The sequence below is a fragment of the Lissotriton vulgaris genome, chromosome 4_1, assembly GCF_964263255.1.
Source record: "Lissotriton vulgaris chromosome 4_1, aLisVul1.2, whole genome shotgun sequence".
Classification (NCBI taxonomy): domain Eukaryota; kingdom Metazoa; phylum Chordata; class Amphibia; order Caudata; family Salamandridae; genus Lissotriton; species Lissotriton vulgaris.
The window spans coordinates 331,700,528-331,715,695 of NC_141691.1; the positions used below are offsets into that span (position 1 = coordinate 331,700,528).

At 42.5% G+C, this 15,168-nt stretch overlaps 1 protein-coding gene across 1 annotated transcript in view; it reads left to right on the forward strand.

Moving 5' to 3' along the window:
• Positions 1-15,168, forward strand: part of GPC4 (glypican 4) — a 200,430-nt gene that overhangs the window by 114,271 nt on the left and 70,991 nt on the right. Inside the window, exon 3 of the mRNA XM_086918699.1 lies at positions 11,817-12,208. Coding sequence (XP_086774825.1) covers positions 11,817-12,208 — 392 coding nt within the window. The remainder of the gene's footprint in view (positions 1-11,816; positions 12,209-15,168) is intronic.

Consider the following 15,168-nt stretch of genomic DNA (forward strand, 5'->3'; position numbering starts at 1 on the left):
TTAATTTTAGCAGTTAAACATGGCAAGTGATGATTGCGGCAAATACTGGCTACTCATAGATTGTCGAAAAACTATCTTTAATGGTTTCCTTGATCGCATGTATACTTTGGTGTGGGTGCTTGTGAGCTGAATGACCAAACAGGACTGTAAACAATCTTTCACTGATTTAGGAGAATTTTTTTTCCTCAATTTTTTTTATTGAGCATTTTCAACATCACAGGGACAAAGTCACTTACAATAATGTATTGTACATTGTCCCACGCTCTTGATGAAGCCATTGTACAATTACAGTTGTCTTACCGTCTGGGACTAGATCCTACACTGTTACACGTTACGAAGCTCACTTTTCTGATATGGTGAATAACAAGTCAAAACAAATCCCTCACCCGCCTCTCTCCCACTCTCACCCTGACCCAACTGACACCCATATACAGTGACGTACTTAGTGGCTCCTAACAAGAACTGAACAAAAGAGAAGAAAAAGAGGAAGGGAGCTATGCTACAATCGGGGTGTCCGATGTCGAGGGCTTCCTAGAGCGCCTGGGGGATGGGGTGGGGGGGAGAACCGGCTTTCTCCATTAGGTCACTACTCTCTCCTGAGTGTGTATGTATGGTGAAGGTGAATGAGCTCGTGCACAGGGACCCATCCATCCGATGACGGGGAGCTTCCATATGTGTCCAGATTTAGGAGATTTTTTAAGAGTATCTGGGTATTGAGTTTTGAAGTGAATACATATTAGGGGACAAAAAGCTTCCACTTAAAAACCGTGCAAACTTTTCTGCGAATGATCTCGCCAAACACAAACATTTGTCCGGTTTTTGTGTGAAAGATAGCGAAGTTCAAAAGTGGAATTGTATAAAATGTTTTCTACCCAAGTCGTGCTTAAATCATTTGGAAAAAATATGCATTTACGTAGAGTATTCGCACACACAATAATTGTTGCTCTGAAAGAGTGAACATTTTTGCATTACTTAATTACTCCCACAGAGATCAAGCCATTAGTGTCTTGCAATCAACTGTCACACATTAACAGTTTTGCATTTTTTGGAAAAATTACTTTTTATGGAAAACAATGATTGAATTTTATGGCGTTCGATATAAATAAAGTTTTTTTTCAGGTCTCGTCTACCAGAAAATGTTTGGCTGGTGGACAGCACCAAAACATACTGTGGCCTTCGACCACTGGCTCAACGAAACTTGAGGGGAGCCCCCCTGCAAGGTATGTGGAGGGGGCCCCTCTGGATCAATCAGGAGCTCTCTAGCTGGAGTACTGTGCTGAGCGGGGCCCCCTGGAACTTCTGCCCCCCGCATCACGGGGGCTTCGGGGGCCTGTGTTACGCTACTGCCTTGCACCCAACCCATTGCTTACCATTAGATGCCTTTGTAGTCACTTTTATTTGCTTGCTTTTCATTTAATGCCATTCCTTGCCCATCTTGTGTTTGTCCCTCCCCTTGTGTTTATCCCTCTGCTGTAGCATAGCCTCTTTACTATCCTTTTGATTAGATGACTTGTACCTTTCCACTGCTCCCAATTATGAAATTGTTTCTCTTATCTATCAGCACTAATGAGAGTGCACAGGTTGTCTAGCTCTCTCCCTGATGTGCTGGTTTCCTCCCCAAACACAGCCCCTCCCGCCTGCTACATGGTGTTTCCTCCGCCCTCTTCCCCAAACTAGTTTATTGCTTTTCCCAACCCACCCTGTCCATTTTATTAATATTTGAGCCTCCCTAGATCAATTTCAAGCACTCCTGACGCTCCCTTTTTCCAATACACACATACTTCCTTCACCTACACCCACCGACTCTTCAGTTGTCCCCTCACACCTCTTTTTGTATTTTATATTTTTTGAAAGCCCAGCAGCAAATAGCTGCCAGGCCGCTCCACCTTCCAAATGAGCTTTCATATCACTCAGATTTAATTTAAAAAAAATGTATTTATGATTCCTTTTGGATCAGTAAATGAAAAAGAAAATGTTGCCTGTACTATTATATAGACATGTGCATGCATGGTGATGCATGCATGCTCATATGCCATCATGCATTCATGCATGTGGTTCATCATAGAGCATGTCCAGGCCTGTGAAATGATGGCTGCCAGCAGTGGCCCCTTCGTTGTACTTTTTTTTCTTTTTCTTGATGCTACACATCATAGGCAAAAAAACCTTTGTACCAATGCTGTACTACTGTTGCAAAACTGCATTGGTAAAAATAGAATAGGACAAAAGTTGAGACCTTTTGACTTTGTCAATGTTTGCTTGATTTGTGTATTCATTGACTAACCAATCAGACATTACCAAGTTTTTTTAAGAAACGCAACATAACGTGTGAGTTAGAGAGAAGGTACATTTCCAATAAGGATTCATCCTGCAATACTGAAAGCAAACAGAGGTAGGGGTGGGGGGGGGTTGGACTGGCCCCCTCCGACAGGTTCGAAGACCCCGTCAGGACGGCGGTCTGATTCCTAACCCTACGATAGGTGTGGTGTCTGCACAGGCACTGCTGTCGGCATTAGGATATCCCTTTCCGACTGCCTTTTCATAGCAGTCCCAATGCCATGAAAAGGCAGCCGGGGAGGGGCTTTAGGGGCCCCAAGCTGTTCCCCGGAGGTCAAAGTGCCCCCGAAATATCCATGCTCTGCTTGCCAGGCACCACATGATGCATGGATGTGCACAAAATGCCTTTTTCCACGCAGCTTGTGCTGCAGCCCATTTTCTGAGCCCCAGCACAAGCCACAGTGGATAAAGGTAGCTTCTGACTGCCTATACAGCGATCTAGTTGTTATATGGTGGGTGGGAACGCCAACTCCTTGTCAGCCGGTCTCATTCCCGCTGTGATGGCAGTCAGTCGTCTGCCATCGTAATGAGGCCCTTAGTAATCATACATCATCTGCAGCAACTCCTTCATTCGTCCTTCCTCCCCAGCCTCCCATCGGAGATAAATCAATGTTCAAATTTGTCCGATGTCCAGAATAATTTGGGTGTCTTGAGGTTCCAAGAAAATAAAGAATTTGTATGTTGTACAACACTCACTTCCTATGTATGATTAACTGAACTCTTGATGCGTGCGGTAGGAATTTCTGCTACACCAGCACTTGGGCCTACTGTTTCTATCACATTTACAGATTATTGTTTTGGGAAAACAATTTGTCTTGTCTTTAAGTTCAAGTTCAAGTTTAGGAATTTGTATAGCGCACTACTCACCCAGAGGGTCTCAAGGCGCTTGAGGGAGGGGGTGTACATTACTTATCGAATAGCCAGGTTTTTCGTTGCTTTCTGAAGGAGAGGTGGTTCTGTGTAAGGCGGAGGTGAGTGGGGAGAGAATTCCAGGTTTTGGCCGCTAAGTAGGAGAAGGATCTTCCTCCCATGGTGGATCTATGGATGCGCGGAATTGCGGCGAGGGCTAGATTGGATGATCGTAGTTGGCGGGTGGGTGTGTGGAAGGACAGGCGTGTGTTGAGGCATTCGGGTCCTAGGTCGTAGAGGGCCTTGTGTGCGTGGGTGAGGAGGCGGAATGTTATTCTCTTGTTGACGGGAAGCCAGTGGAGGTCTTTCAGGTGACCGGAAATGTGAGCTTGACGGGGGTAAACTCCCTCTCTATTTTTTTACCCACTCTTCCTTCATCTCAAATTCCTTCTCTTGCTTTACATTTTCCTGCTTTAATGTTAGTACTCTGTATCTTAATCTCTGATTCACACCTCTGCTTTCTCATAACTTCTTTAGCATTTGAACCCATTTGTAGGGAGAAGTCTACTTCAGAATAAAGGCATTTCAGTGGTAACCCTTTGGCAAAGTAATCACTTAGCTGCCTAGTTTTCAGGTCCATGCGCGATGTGTGACTCCATCCAGTTTTTTTCCGCCTGTTTGTTCTGGGACTCGTATCCCTGTTTTGTAATGGCATTAAACAAGACTACAAGTCCCAGAATTCAATCAAAAAAACTTGCAGTGGAACAGCATGTCATGCATGGACCTGGGAAACTTGCAGAGATCTATTAGGGTAGTTTCCTCGAAGCAACTGCTGGCCTATTGGATGACCTCTTGTAGGGTCTCCATCATTGCTGTGTTTGTGCACTTTAAACCCGGTGATCCTGGGATCTTCACATCTTGCGGAAGAAATTATTCCATCTATCTTTAGAGCAAAGTGGGTTAATATTGGAAGAACCTTGGCTATCAATCTTTTGTTTTGGTATAATAAACATTCGTATAGCCCTCTTTTATTTTTTTTAATGTATTTATAAAGTTTTCTATAGAGCAAACAAGATCAAGGATATCAGAGCACTTTACAAAAGGGTGGAAGGAAGGTCATAAAACCAATTTTGGCATCAAGTAAGAATACACAACATGAATAATCGCATGATTCACAGACAAATGACACAAGTTAGAGTAATGCAATAAACAGGTGTATGGCCAAATTACTTATCAGGATTTATAGAGGATCCAAGGATTACTGGAAGGAATATACCAAAGTTATATATTTTATGATTACTCATATATGCAATTATTACACATGCTAATGTTTGACGGATGAAAAGTTAAAAATATATTTGCTACACAGGGAAAATATAACTGCCGTGGAGAAATCTCTTCCGTTCTTTTGTAACTCATCCCTGGTGTCATTATAAACCTGAAAGTTTCTTCTTCTTGAACCTGAAGCGAGGTGTTGTGAACCTGGTAGGCAGTTTAATACATACGAGTAGTCACCATGCAAAATGCACACCATTTTCTACGTCTTGTGATGAGGGAATCTCTGTTCTAGTGGTTAATAGACAAGATTATATATATTATAGTTAGGAGGTCTCGGTTTGAGGAATTGACAGACCTCGCTACTTTACTGCATTGGCTTTTTTTGTTTTGCAGTATTTCCTCCTGGCTCTGTATATCCTGTGCTCAGCTTCAATTGTGTGGAGCATAACTGATTGCCTCTTCGTAATCCTGAATGGCTGTTAACCACCACTTGTTTAGTCGAATCCAAAGATGATAGTTAACTATTATCTGTTCAGACTCTTACAACATGGCTGGTTTCAGAATCTCCTGTCCCTCTCACTTACAATACAGTAAGGCCCCAGTTAAGAGTTGAACAGTACTGGTGGGGTGCAAACACTAAACATGTAGTTGCTGGTACATACAAAACATCCTGGTAATCATATGCCGATATGAGTCAAAACCCATGTAAAAGGGTACTACTGTATAGAATTGGAATTACTGGGCAGAATTTGGCACCGAATGTCCGATTCCATGAAGTTAATGCACTCAGCAGGTAGTGCATGTCTACTGGGACTCCTGTACACAGATGGACAAGGGGGTTGTTGAAAGAAGATATCCCCCGGTGGGGGGAGCATTGCATGCCCATCTCTGCCTTAACTGAGCGTTGTGTGGAGGTAGATGTGTGGGTACAGGCTGCAATGCAATCTGTTCTCAAAGCAATATTTTTGGCCAGATTGTGCATCTTGTAAAATTGGATCCAATGTTTCTGTACTCAGAAAATATGCTTCTGGGAATGCCAGATACTAGTCACTGGGCAGAGCTGAACTAATGGGGATTGCACTCTGGTTGACTTTTACTCAGGAATACAGTCTCGTTAGCCACTCCTATTAGTGTTTTATACGTATGAGACTCCCTCAGGGTTGTATAGGCTATGAAGGATTGTAGTCAAGTCCACTTACAGCAAATCTTGCACCTGATAGTGAGCAGAAGTTCAGCTTTTAGATCCCCAAGTCAACTTTTCTATTTGTTCAACCAGGCCAACACTTCTATATGTAATAATCTGGCACACCTAACATGGCATGCTGCCAAGCGATGTGTGTAATAATCAGATGATCCTAATGATGGCCAACAGTCATCACCTGCCCTGACTGTGGCAAGCAAAGGACACCACCTCTGGCTGTCCTTCAAGTGCAATGTATGTAGAGCGTATGTTGTGGCCATGACGTTTGCATGGAAAATTCAGGTCATGCCTTTTTTTGCGGGGAGGAGGGGTTATATAGCACGGACTCGACCCAAAGGTATTGCAGCGCTTTACATGAGCACCAGTTGTGTTACAGACGGACACGTTAATTTTGTTAGGCACAGGGAGATTAGGTGATTTTCCCAGAATCACAGGACGTTGAGTGTCCCTGACCAAACTAAAATCTGGTTTCCCAGCTTCAAGTTCAACCGCTTAAGCCATTAGGCCATTGTGTGCCTTCTTTGTGGTCTGTTGAAGGCATGTCATGTAACTGTGTGGGCTTTTGACATAGCTTGGTCTCAATCTCTTGAGTGTATTATATTTTCACGACCGAACATTCGCCATGCCAACCTCAAATGCTGAAATCATTGTGTATAATAATACCTTATGCACACTAAGTACATTGTTAGACCTGCAATCTTGTATTGTGTGACAAGCGCACAGGATGACCAGCTACACCTTCACATTGTGGTAAGCCCAGCACAAAGGGCCTGATTTATATTTCGGTGGACAGGTTACTCCGTCACGATGACAGATGTTCTGTTCGCCGAAATATAAATCTCATAGGATGTAATGGAATTTATATTCAGCGGATGGGATATCCGTCACCGTTGTGACAGAGTAACCCTTCCACCGAAATATAAATCCGTCCTAAATCATGCTACTATGTAAGTGCATATTAAGTACATGATCTGTTTTTTAGTTTCAATTTAGTTTTTTGTAATGGCCTGCAGCATTTACAGTCTTTCACTGGTCCCAGCCTGCACTTTTTTGCTGTCTAAATATTATTTGTAGAGAGGACAGTGAAAAGTGCTCAAGAGGCACCAGTATGGTAGTTCTTCAAAAATGCCCCATTCTACTTTTTTTGTGATCTATGTAAGAAGATTCAGAAAAATTGCATAATCCCTCATACGAATGTGCAACTGTTGGTTGATCTTCGAATTCCATAGCCAAATTATGTTGCTCCTTCTACACATGCCTATTTTTTTTTGTGAGAAAAACTCTTCCATGAAATTTTCAATGGGTATGGGCCTGCTTAAAAAAATGACTCACAAATCCAGTCTTCCCTAAAACTGAGCCAGAACTTTTTTAATTGTATACAGCTCCAGTCATTAAAATGCACAGTACGGAATTTGAATGTTGGGTCCAGTTCCACAATTGTCACACAAATTACAATTTGTACCTTCATTTTTTTTTTCCTCAGGTCATAGGCATTTCGCAAAAACCTTTCACAAAATGACCGTATACCAAAATGGGTCTCAAACTGAGTGACCTCTTCTAACTGCCGGTGAAACTTAGCAGTTTCCTCTAATGTTGGGGAAATATGCTACTGGAAATCTCTATATAAAGTTTTGTTATTTTTTTGATTATGGGTAGAGACCCTCGATCTCTCAGCTTTTACTCCTTCCAATGACCCTCGCCAATCTTAAAATAATCATAGGTTTTCGTTGGCCATTCTGTACTTGTGAAAGGTTTGGTTTAATTTGGTAAATGATTGCCCCTTTAGTAATACCTAGTAAAAAATTGCATTTAAACCGATAATTGAGGACTGGACCGTTATATTTATTTATTTATATTATAGATTTTGGTAGGGGAAGAAAAGCAACCAGGTGCAAGCGTCATGGAAAAAGAATGTGGACGTTCTGCAAGAAAACCATCATGTTTTAAGTGTTGCTTGATTTTTCTTGCCAAATGTTCGTTTAGGTTGCCGTTCTCTCCAGTTTCACCAGCCCACAGATGTCTGTGACGCAATTGGTGTTGTAAATGAAATTAATCCCCATTGGCTGCAAGCAGCGTACTGCGCCTCCCCGACTTCTACAGCGCCTTTGTGTTCAGTGGGAGCAGCCGAGCATGATTTGTCATCCGTGAGAAATGCTCGCATGTGACAGCTTCTCCACAAGAATTCTGTTGACATACTGATTTAATATTGCTGATTGTTTGCACACAAATGTAGAGGAGGTTTTACAGAGTTGTAAAATGAGAAAATGTAATCCGTGTATGCGCACTTTGTTTGCACCAAGCAAGGCACTTTTATCAGAAACTAAAGGTGTTTTGTAAAATAAAAAAAAGAGGGCCTCCATAATCTGGGCTACCTTGATGAACGATGTTTGTTGAGCGAAAAAGAGCGAGAGAATGTAAAACTCCAATTAGTAAGCATTTCTGAAAGAAGTAAGGCTTGCATGTGTTTGGTGCGTTTGTGTGGGTGTTTGGTAGGAGTGACAAGAGGTAAAAAAAATTAGGTTAGCATTTTAGAGTAAAATAGCACCTAGTCATTTTGGGACTCCGATTATGGTGATGCTCGCATATACTAATGGTTCTAAACTAAACACTACTTAAAGTCTAATTAATGGTTAGTTCAAGATTCTTTCTTCCTTGCCTCACTTTAAAGAGTGAAAAGAAGAAAAGAAGTCTCGAGGAAGTGAACAATGAAAGCAATTAAGTGAACTAGAAATTAATGTAACCGACGGGGTTAATGTTCAACCAGAGATCCGAAATAATCTCCCTAGACAGGAAATGGCAGTCATGGGAACTGAAGTGAGGCCCGTGCTGATGTTGGACAGAGAACATGGCGGCGTTTGGAAATAAACCTTTCCTGCCCTGCATCGTTCCTTTTGTGCAGGATCGAGAGGGCCTTCTGCACAGCTAAGTCAACCAACAAACCTCCCAGGTCTGCTAATAAGGAACTCCAAGAATGTGTTTTAGTTTTCGTGAACATGGCCTCTGTTAGTCTTTCTTTGTTTTTACTGGAATGCTTTAATGGGCAGAAACTGAACTTTGGCTTGCTGTAAAAATCTGAACGGAGTTAGAATGCGAGAGTTTTTTTTCTTCTTATAACTGCATCAGCCCCTTAAACATGATCACAAATCAAAGGATTTTAATATTCGAAATTACTTATTTAATATCAGTTTGCAGTGAGCAGTTTAGGATGTCACGTAACTGGTGATTTCCATTACAGAATAAAACTTTCCTAGCATGTTACATACCAGATCCAAACTTGGGACCACATTTTGGGGAAGCCCTGAGCAACGTAAACCATCTTTTCCCTAAACATAAACAAAAACAAATCTAGGTCTTTTTTCCATCCTGCTATTTTGGGTGGGTGTGTGGCTCCCCATAGCTGTGCTATATTTCTCTTTGCTAACAACCCTAGGGTGACCCATAGCTTGCTCTTACTATTTAGTTCCGTTGGCTCCTTTATGTTTAGTAGGCATCTCTTTGCTTTGAGACGAATGGTGAGGCCTAATGTTTTGAGACCTTTCGAGAACAACAATGACAACGACGCCAACTCCACCGCCCTGATCGACAACCTCACCTACCTCGACGACGCACACCCACGCCGCTGGACACACGCTGGACCCCATCTTCTCCTCAAGCCCCCACGTCTCCTTCAACCACACCACCAAACCCCACTGGACTGACCACAGATGCGTCCACTTCACCTTCAGGAAACACACCACCGCACCCAACAGCTACCACGCCACTGCTGGGGCAAGGTCACCAAGGACCAACTGACTACCACCCTCGCCCTGAGACCACCCGCCGACCCCACCAACCCAGACACCGCCGCGACCAACCTCAAAAAGTGGATCAACGACTGCGCCAACACCCTCGCCCCTCTCCACAACCAACCACACCAACAAGAAAGCCGTCTGGTTCACCGAAGACCTCCAGACCTCCAAGCGCACCTGTTTGAAGCTGGAGTAGAAATGGCTCCACGACAGCACACCAGACAGCCACACAGCCCACAAAAGTGCCACCCACAGACACCACCAAATCATCAGGACCGCCAAGAGGATTGCCTTCAAGGACCGCTTAGACACACAGCACACAACACCAAAGAGCTCTTTAGCATTGTGAAAGAACTCTCCAACCCCAGCTCCAACACCAACGACATCCCACCATCACAAGACCTGTGCGACTCCCTGGCCACCTTCTTTCACCGCAAGATTGCCGACATCCACGACAGCTTCAACTCCGACACCCCCGCATCCATCACAGAGCCCACCACCCCTGCGATCACCACCTGCACCAGGCGCCTGACCGCCTGGTCCCACGTCAACAACGAAGACACCATCAAAACCATGAACTCCATCCACTCCGGATCCCCATCCGACCCCTCCCCTCACCAACCTCGCCCTCGCCACAATTCATCGTATCCGGAAAGCCACTACTGGCGGCAGATTCTTCTCCTACCTCGCTGCTAAGACCAGTAACACTCTTCCCACCAGCCTACGACAGACCCAGGACCTGCTGGCATTCAGAAGACTTCTCAAGACCTGGCTCTTCGATCAGTAGCACCCCCCCCACACCTCCCCCCCCAGCGCCTTGAGACCCTCACAGGTATGTAGCGCGCTTTAGAAATGCAGTGATTGATTGATTGAATGTTTCACTAACTATGTTGTGTATTTTGCTCCAGTATGGCTGCCTGTGGTCACATTCCCATAATATGTGTATGAAAGTGCCCTCACTGCCGCATTGTCTTCTGTATTCTACCACCTCCGATCTTCCCATTCGGACCAGACATGGTCCCGTGATGTATATACAGTGTATGATTTTGAGTTGAACTAATCTCAGACATGCCGATATTGCCACCTCGCTAGGGGAGGCAACTGTTATCTGCCACTCCTCATCATCTATTTCTAAACCGTCTCCTTCCCATTTCTCCCACGTGTGTTGAAGGGGGCCTGACTTGTTATTAATCAATTTCTTGTATGTCAGTGAAATGGCTTTCTCTGGTAGGTAGCCATCTAGCAATGTGTCTTCAAGTGGTAAGTGTTCTGGGGGAGGAGCCTTTGGGCAGGTGTGTCTGCAGTGCATGCCAAACCTGTAAGTGTCTAAAGCATTCTGAATTGGCTAGTTAGTGTTCCTGTTGCAGGGAGACAAATGTTTTCACGTCGCCTTTCTCCCACAAATCCCCTATTTTTGAGATCCCAATTTTTTGCTAACTTTATCTGCATTTATCCATATTTATTTTTGGGTTCTGTGGAAAAATTAAGCTGAAATTAGTATATTTCGACATTTATTTAACCTGTAAATATGCACTTATGCTTGAATGCCTACTAAGTTTCAATGCTGTAAACACCGGCGGAAGATAAATCAATGCACTTATAAGAAAATATGCAACGTTCAGTATCAACTTTGTGCATATCTACTGCTGTTAAAGCCTCTTTACTGTTTTATCCCCCTTACCAACCAATCCACACAGCTATTGGCCTGACAGTCATGGCAGACAGTAGTTACAATTACTAAAAAAAGAGCCCAATTTCCATTTTTATCCACATTTAAAAATTAATACAAGAAAAAAATGTTCTTTTTCTGTATTTATCTGTAAAAATCAGCAAAAATGGAAAACGGGGATCCCAACTTATAAGTGCATTTGTGTTTGGCCAGCCATCGCAGGCTGACTAAACAACATGCACACTTCGGTTTCTCCAACCGGGCTGTATAGAACAGCCAGGTTGGAGAAACAACACAGACTCACTGTCCTGAGTGGAGCATCAAAGCAGCCCCTTAGGCCAATCCCCACACTGTGCTGGGATTGACAGGGAGGCTCCCCTGCTAAGTGTCTGTTGGGACCCGGAGGCAGCAGAACGCCGAGGTGTGAGGAGCGATGCAGCCAGCATTAACCCCCCTTCTCCCCCGCATCCCCTCCACCCGACCACCTCGACTTTATTTTGCTGGCCGCCACTGAGCCATGAATATATTAACCCCTTAAGTGCTGCCGTCGGCACCAGTTTCTTCGAACGTTCAGCACTGGCGCAGGACGTTCGAAGCAACAAACTGGTTAAGTAAGGACACTCACTGCGAATTTAGAGTGCATTTATGATAGTTTTGAATTTGCTGGATTTATAAACAATTATTCTGTTTCTTTCAGAATTTTTCAAAGAACTCCTGGAGAATGCAGAAAAATCTTTGAACGAGATGTTTGTAAAGACATATGGACGTTTATACACACAAAACGCAGCTCTATTTAAGGATCTGTTCGTCGAACTTAAGCGATACTATGTGGGTGGAAGTGTTAATCTTGAGGATACGCTAAACGACTTCTGGGCCCGGCTTTTGGAGCGCATGTTCCAGCTTGTGAACCAAGACTACGTTTTTTCAGAGGAATACCTGGAATGTGTCAGCAAGTATACAGATCAGCTGAAACCCTTTGGAGATGTTCCCCGCAAGTTGAAACTCCAAGTGACTCGATCGTTTGTGGCAGCACGCACATTTGCACAGGGACTTGCAGTTGCAAGGGATGTGATCAGCAAAGTATCTGCGGTAAGAAAACATTGATGCATTTTTTAAGATGCAACCATAAGTTAACATCTAATGGCTTGGTTACAGAAAGAGAAGCAAGTTGGTTTACCTTTTGTATTGAACAGATATTGGTGTTGGATTGCTTATTTAATATGCAGTGCTCAGAGACTTATGTAAATATTCTGTTGGTGCTTTAGATGTGGCAAGTAGCACCCTGTGAATGGGTTGTCCAATGAGAACAAAATACAAAGAACAAGCAAAAATGCAGATTGGTCTTTTCTAAATCAATGATTATACATAAACTCCTGTATAGCTGAGGTTTATCTGTGTTCTTATTTTTTTTAGTTCAAAACCACACTCATGGTCGAATGTTTTCTGTACAGGTGTGTGTGTGTGAGTACAGCTACATTTCTAAATGCACATATGCATGTATTTGTATGCTACAGGTTGACCGCGCCAACTGTGAAGTTATGGTTGTTACACGTACACTAGAACAGTATTGAGCTGGTCGTACTTTTTGTTGCTTCTCTGAAATTAATCTGCTTGAGATGCCTCAGATAGGTGTTCACGGAAGCAAGCTTCATGTTGTCAAAGGTTTGTGTAGATTGGTCCAGTGGTGGGTGGGTGAGACTTCCGGTAATTTTTGTGGGTTACCCATTCATGTTTCTACTGTAATGTTTCCACAAGCCAGCATAGAGTGTGACATGATCACCTTCTTCAGGTTGGCAACTGGTGGTTAAAGGTCGTTCTTGGTTTTGAAATGTCTGTGTCGGAGAATCCCTAAGGACATGTTGGTTTACATGATGAGCCGTGCATTTTGAAAAGTTACTGTAAGGCTGGGTTGTGGATATGAAGAGCAGCGTGAGTTCTCTAAAACAGTAGTGATTTGAGGGGGCTCATATCATACAAGCACTTCTGTATTGGGAGACATGTTTTTAGAAAATGGTGTACATTGAGCAAAGAACCCTAGCTGCGGATTGACTGAATCTCTGCAAATCTCGAATTTCCAACTTGATATATATATTCTTTTTAATGCTGGACAACTCAATTTATTTCTCAGTGCCATTCTCTGCAAAAAAAGGGAGCACTTAGAAATTGGTTAATACTGGGCAGTAAAAAATAACCATGTTATTGAAGAGACGTAGACACCGCTTTTTGTATTAGTCAATGAGAAAAGACTGAAGATTGGTGACATTCAGCTACACGGTGTTGAGGTTTGGGTTTCACTTGGAAAGAGCATTAGCATATGAGGTATATTCATATTTTTGCTGTGCATACCTTGTTTTAGGATTTTGGAATCTTTCTGTATAGAACTATATAATCAAAGGGATGTGCGTGTTGAAATACCTTTTACATAAATTGGAAGCTAGTAAATTAAGTGGCAGCACTCCTGGCAGGAAATAAATTAAACTGTTAAACACAGCTCCCTTAGAATTCAAAATGATCATTTTTTTGCAGAGGTAACTACGATGTAATTGATATTATCATTATCAGGATCAATAATTCTTGGTTTGCTTATGCACCTAGTTAACGGGAATTAGAGAAGATGGTCCATAAGTCCAATTTATAGTACTCTGTGCAATGTTGTTCTGTTTTGCAGTTGGCTAGATGAGGATTACATATTCCTCCTGTTGTCAATGAAAGTGAAAAGCCATTTTGTTGATTTGGAATATTTTTCTGACTAGCGGATTAGCAGCAATTTCACATAAACATTATTTTGAGGAAATCCATTCATTACTTCCACTAGGCACCTATTCTTTTCGATGGACTGTCTCAATATTGTTTTCAAATGTTTCTTGGCCTAACTCATATATCTGATTTCCCTGCACCGCAACCATTCCTCCATGTGGAGGTAACCCAATCACTTCATCAACATGCATTTTGCGCCTGTTAAGGATTCTTAAATTACCTTTTCTGATTCCATTTCAGTCATCTATCCACTCTATTTTAAACCTTCTATCTCTTTTGGGATCCTTACTTATTTCCTTCATTAATAGGGTGTAATCTTATTTCCTGGCTGCCACTTTACCATAAAAAATATTAAATACATCTATTTTGTGATACATACTGCTTATGTGGCATCCCTCACTTTTTGAGATTGATATGCAGCGTGAATCTTACCTTTCTTCTGCTACTAGATAGGATAAACTTGAGCACACACTCTCTCCTCTTTTTTTCTGTAATTTTGGAGTATGGTGACTCTGGGCTTGATGCTTGTCAGTTTCTTACTATTTTGCATGGGATGAGGTAACACTGGCATATTCCTCTCCTTAATTAAGATTAAAGACTCTTCTCCGGCCCATGTGTCTAGTCACTTACAGCCTAGAAGTTGTTCCTCAGGGAGCATGTGTCTGCTGTCACTCTAGGGGCTGTATTCTATGTTGCTTGCCTACTGTGTAAGAAAGCAATTCCAAATCAACAAAGGACATTGACAACTGGGGTAATATGTAAATTTTCTGATTATGCCATATGAGACCAAGTTCTATGGAGTACTATGAATAAACTTCTAGCATAAGAATGGTGGATTCTGATAATGATGATATCGAATATGTTGTTTTTTTGTTACTCCACCAAAGACATTATACTTTTGAATCCTACAAGAGTTATATCCAAAATTATACCTTATTTAATGCCAGAAGTTCTTCCACAGAATTTGTTGACTTTGTTTTAGTAGGTTGGAGACTCTTGATATGGTTCACCTCAACTTGGAAAATAAGAACCTCTTAGGCGATGGGATAGGTGGTGGTTTAGCACAATTCATGCTATGTATTACTTTTGAAATGGCGAGACACTCGAGATAAGGGCCAATTGTGTCATAAATTAACCACTTTCTTACTCTTTGAGACCAATAGGAAGCCTTCTTAAAATATGAAATCTATCTTAGAAGTAAAAAGTAACTAGATTGCTCGTTTGTTCCAAGGTTAGGGAATAAAAAACACTGAAGCAGTCAGCTTTGCGGTACACAACGTTTTTATCCTATG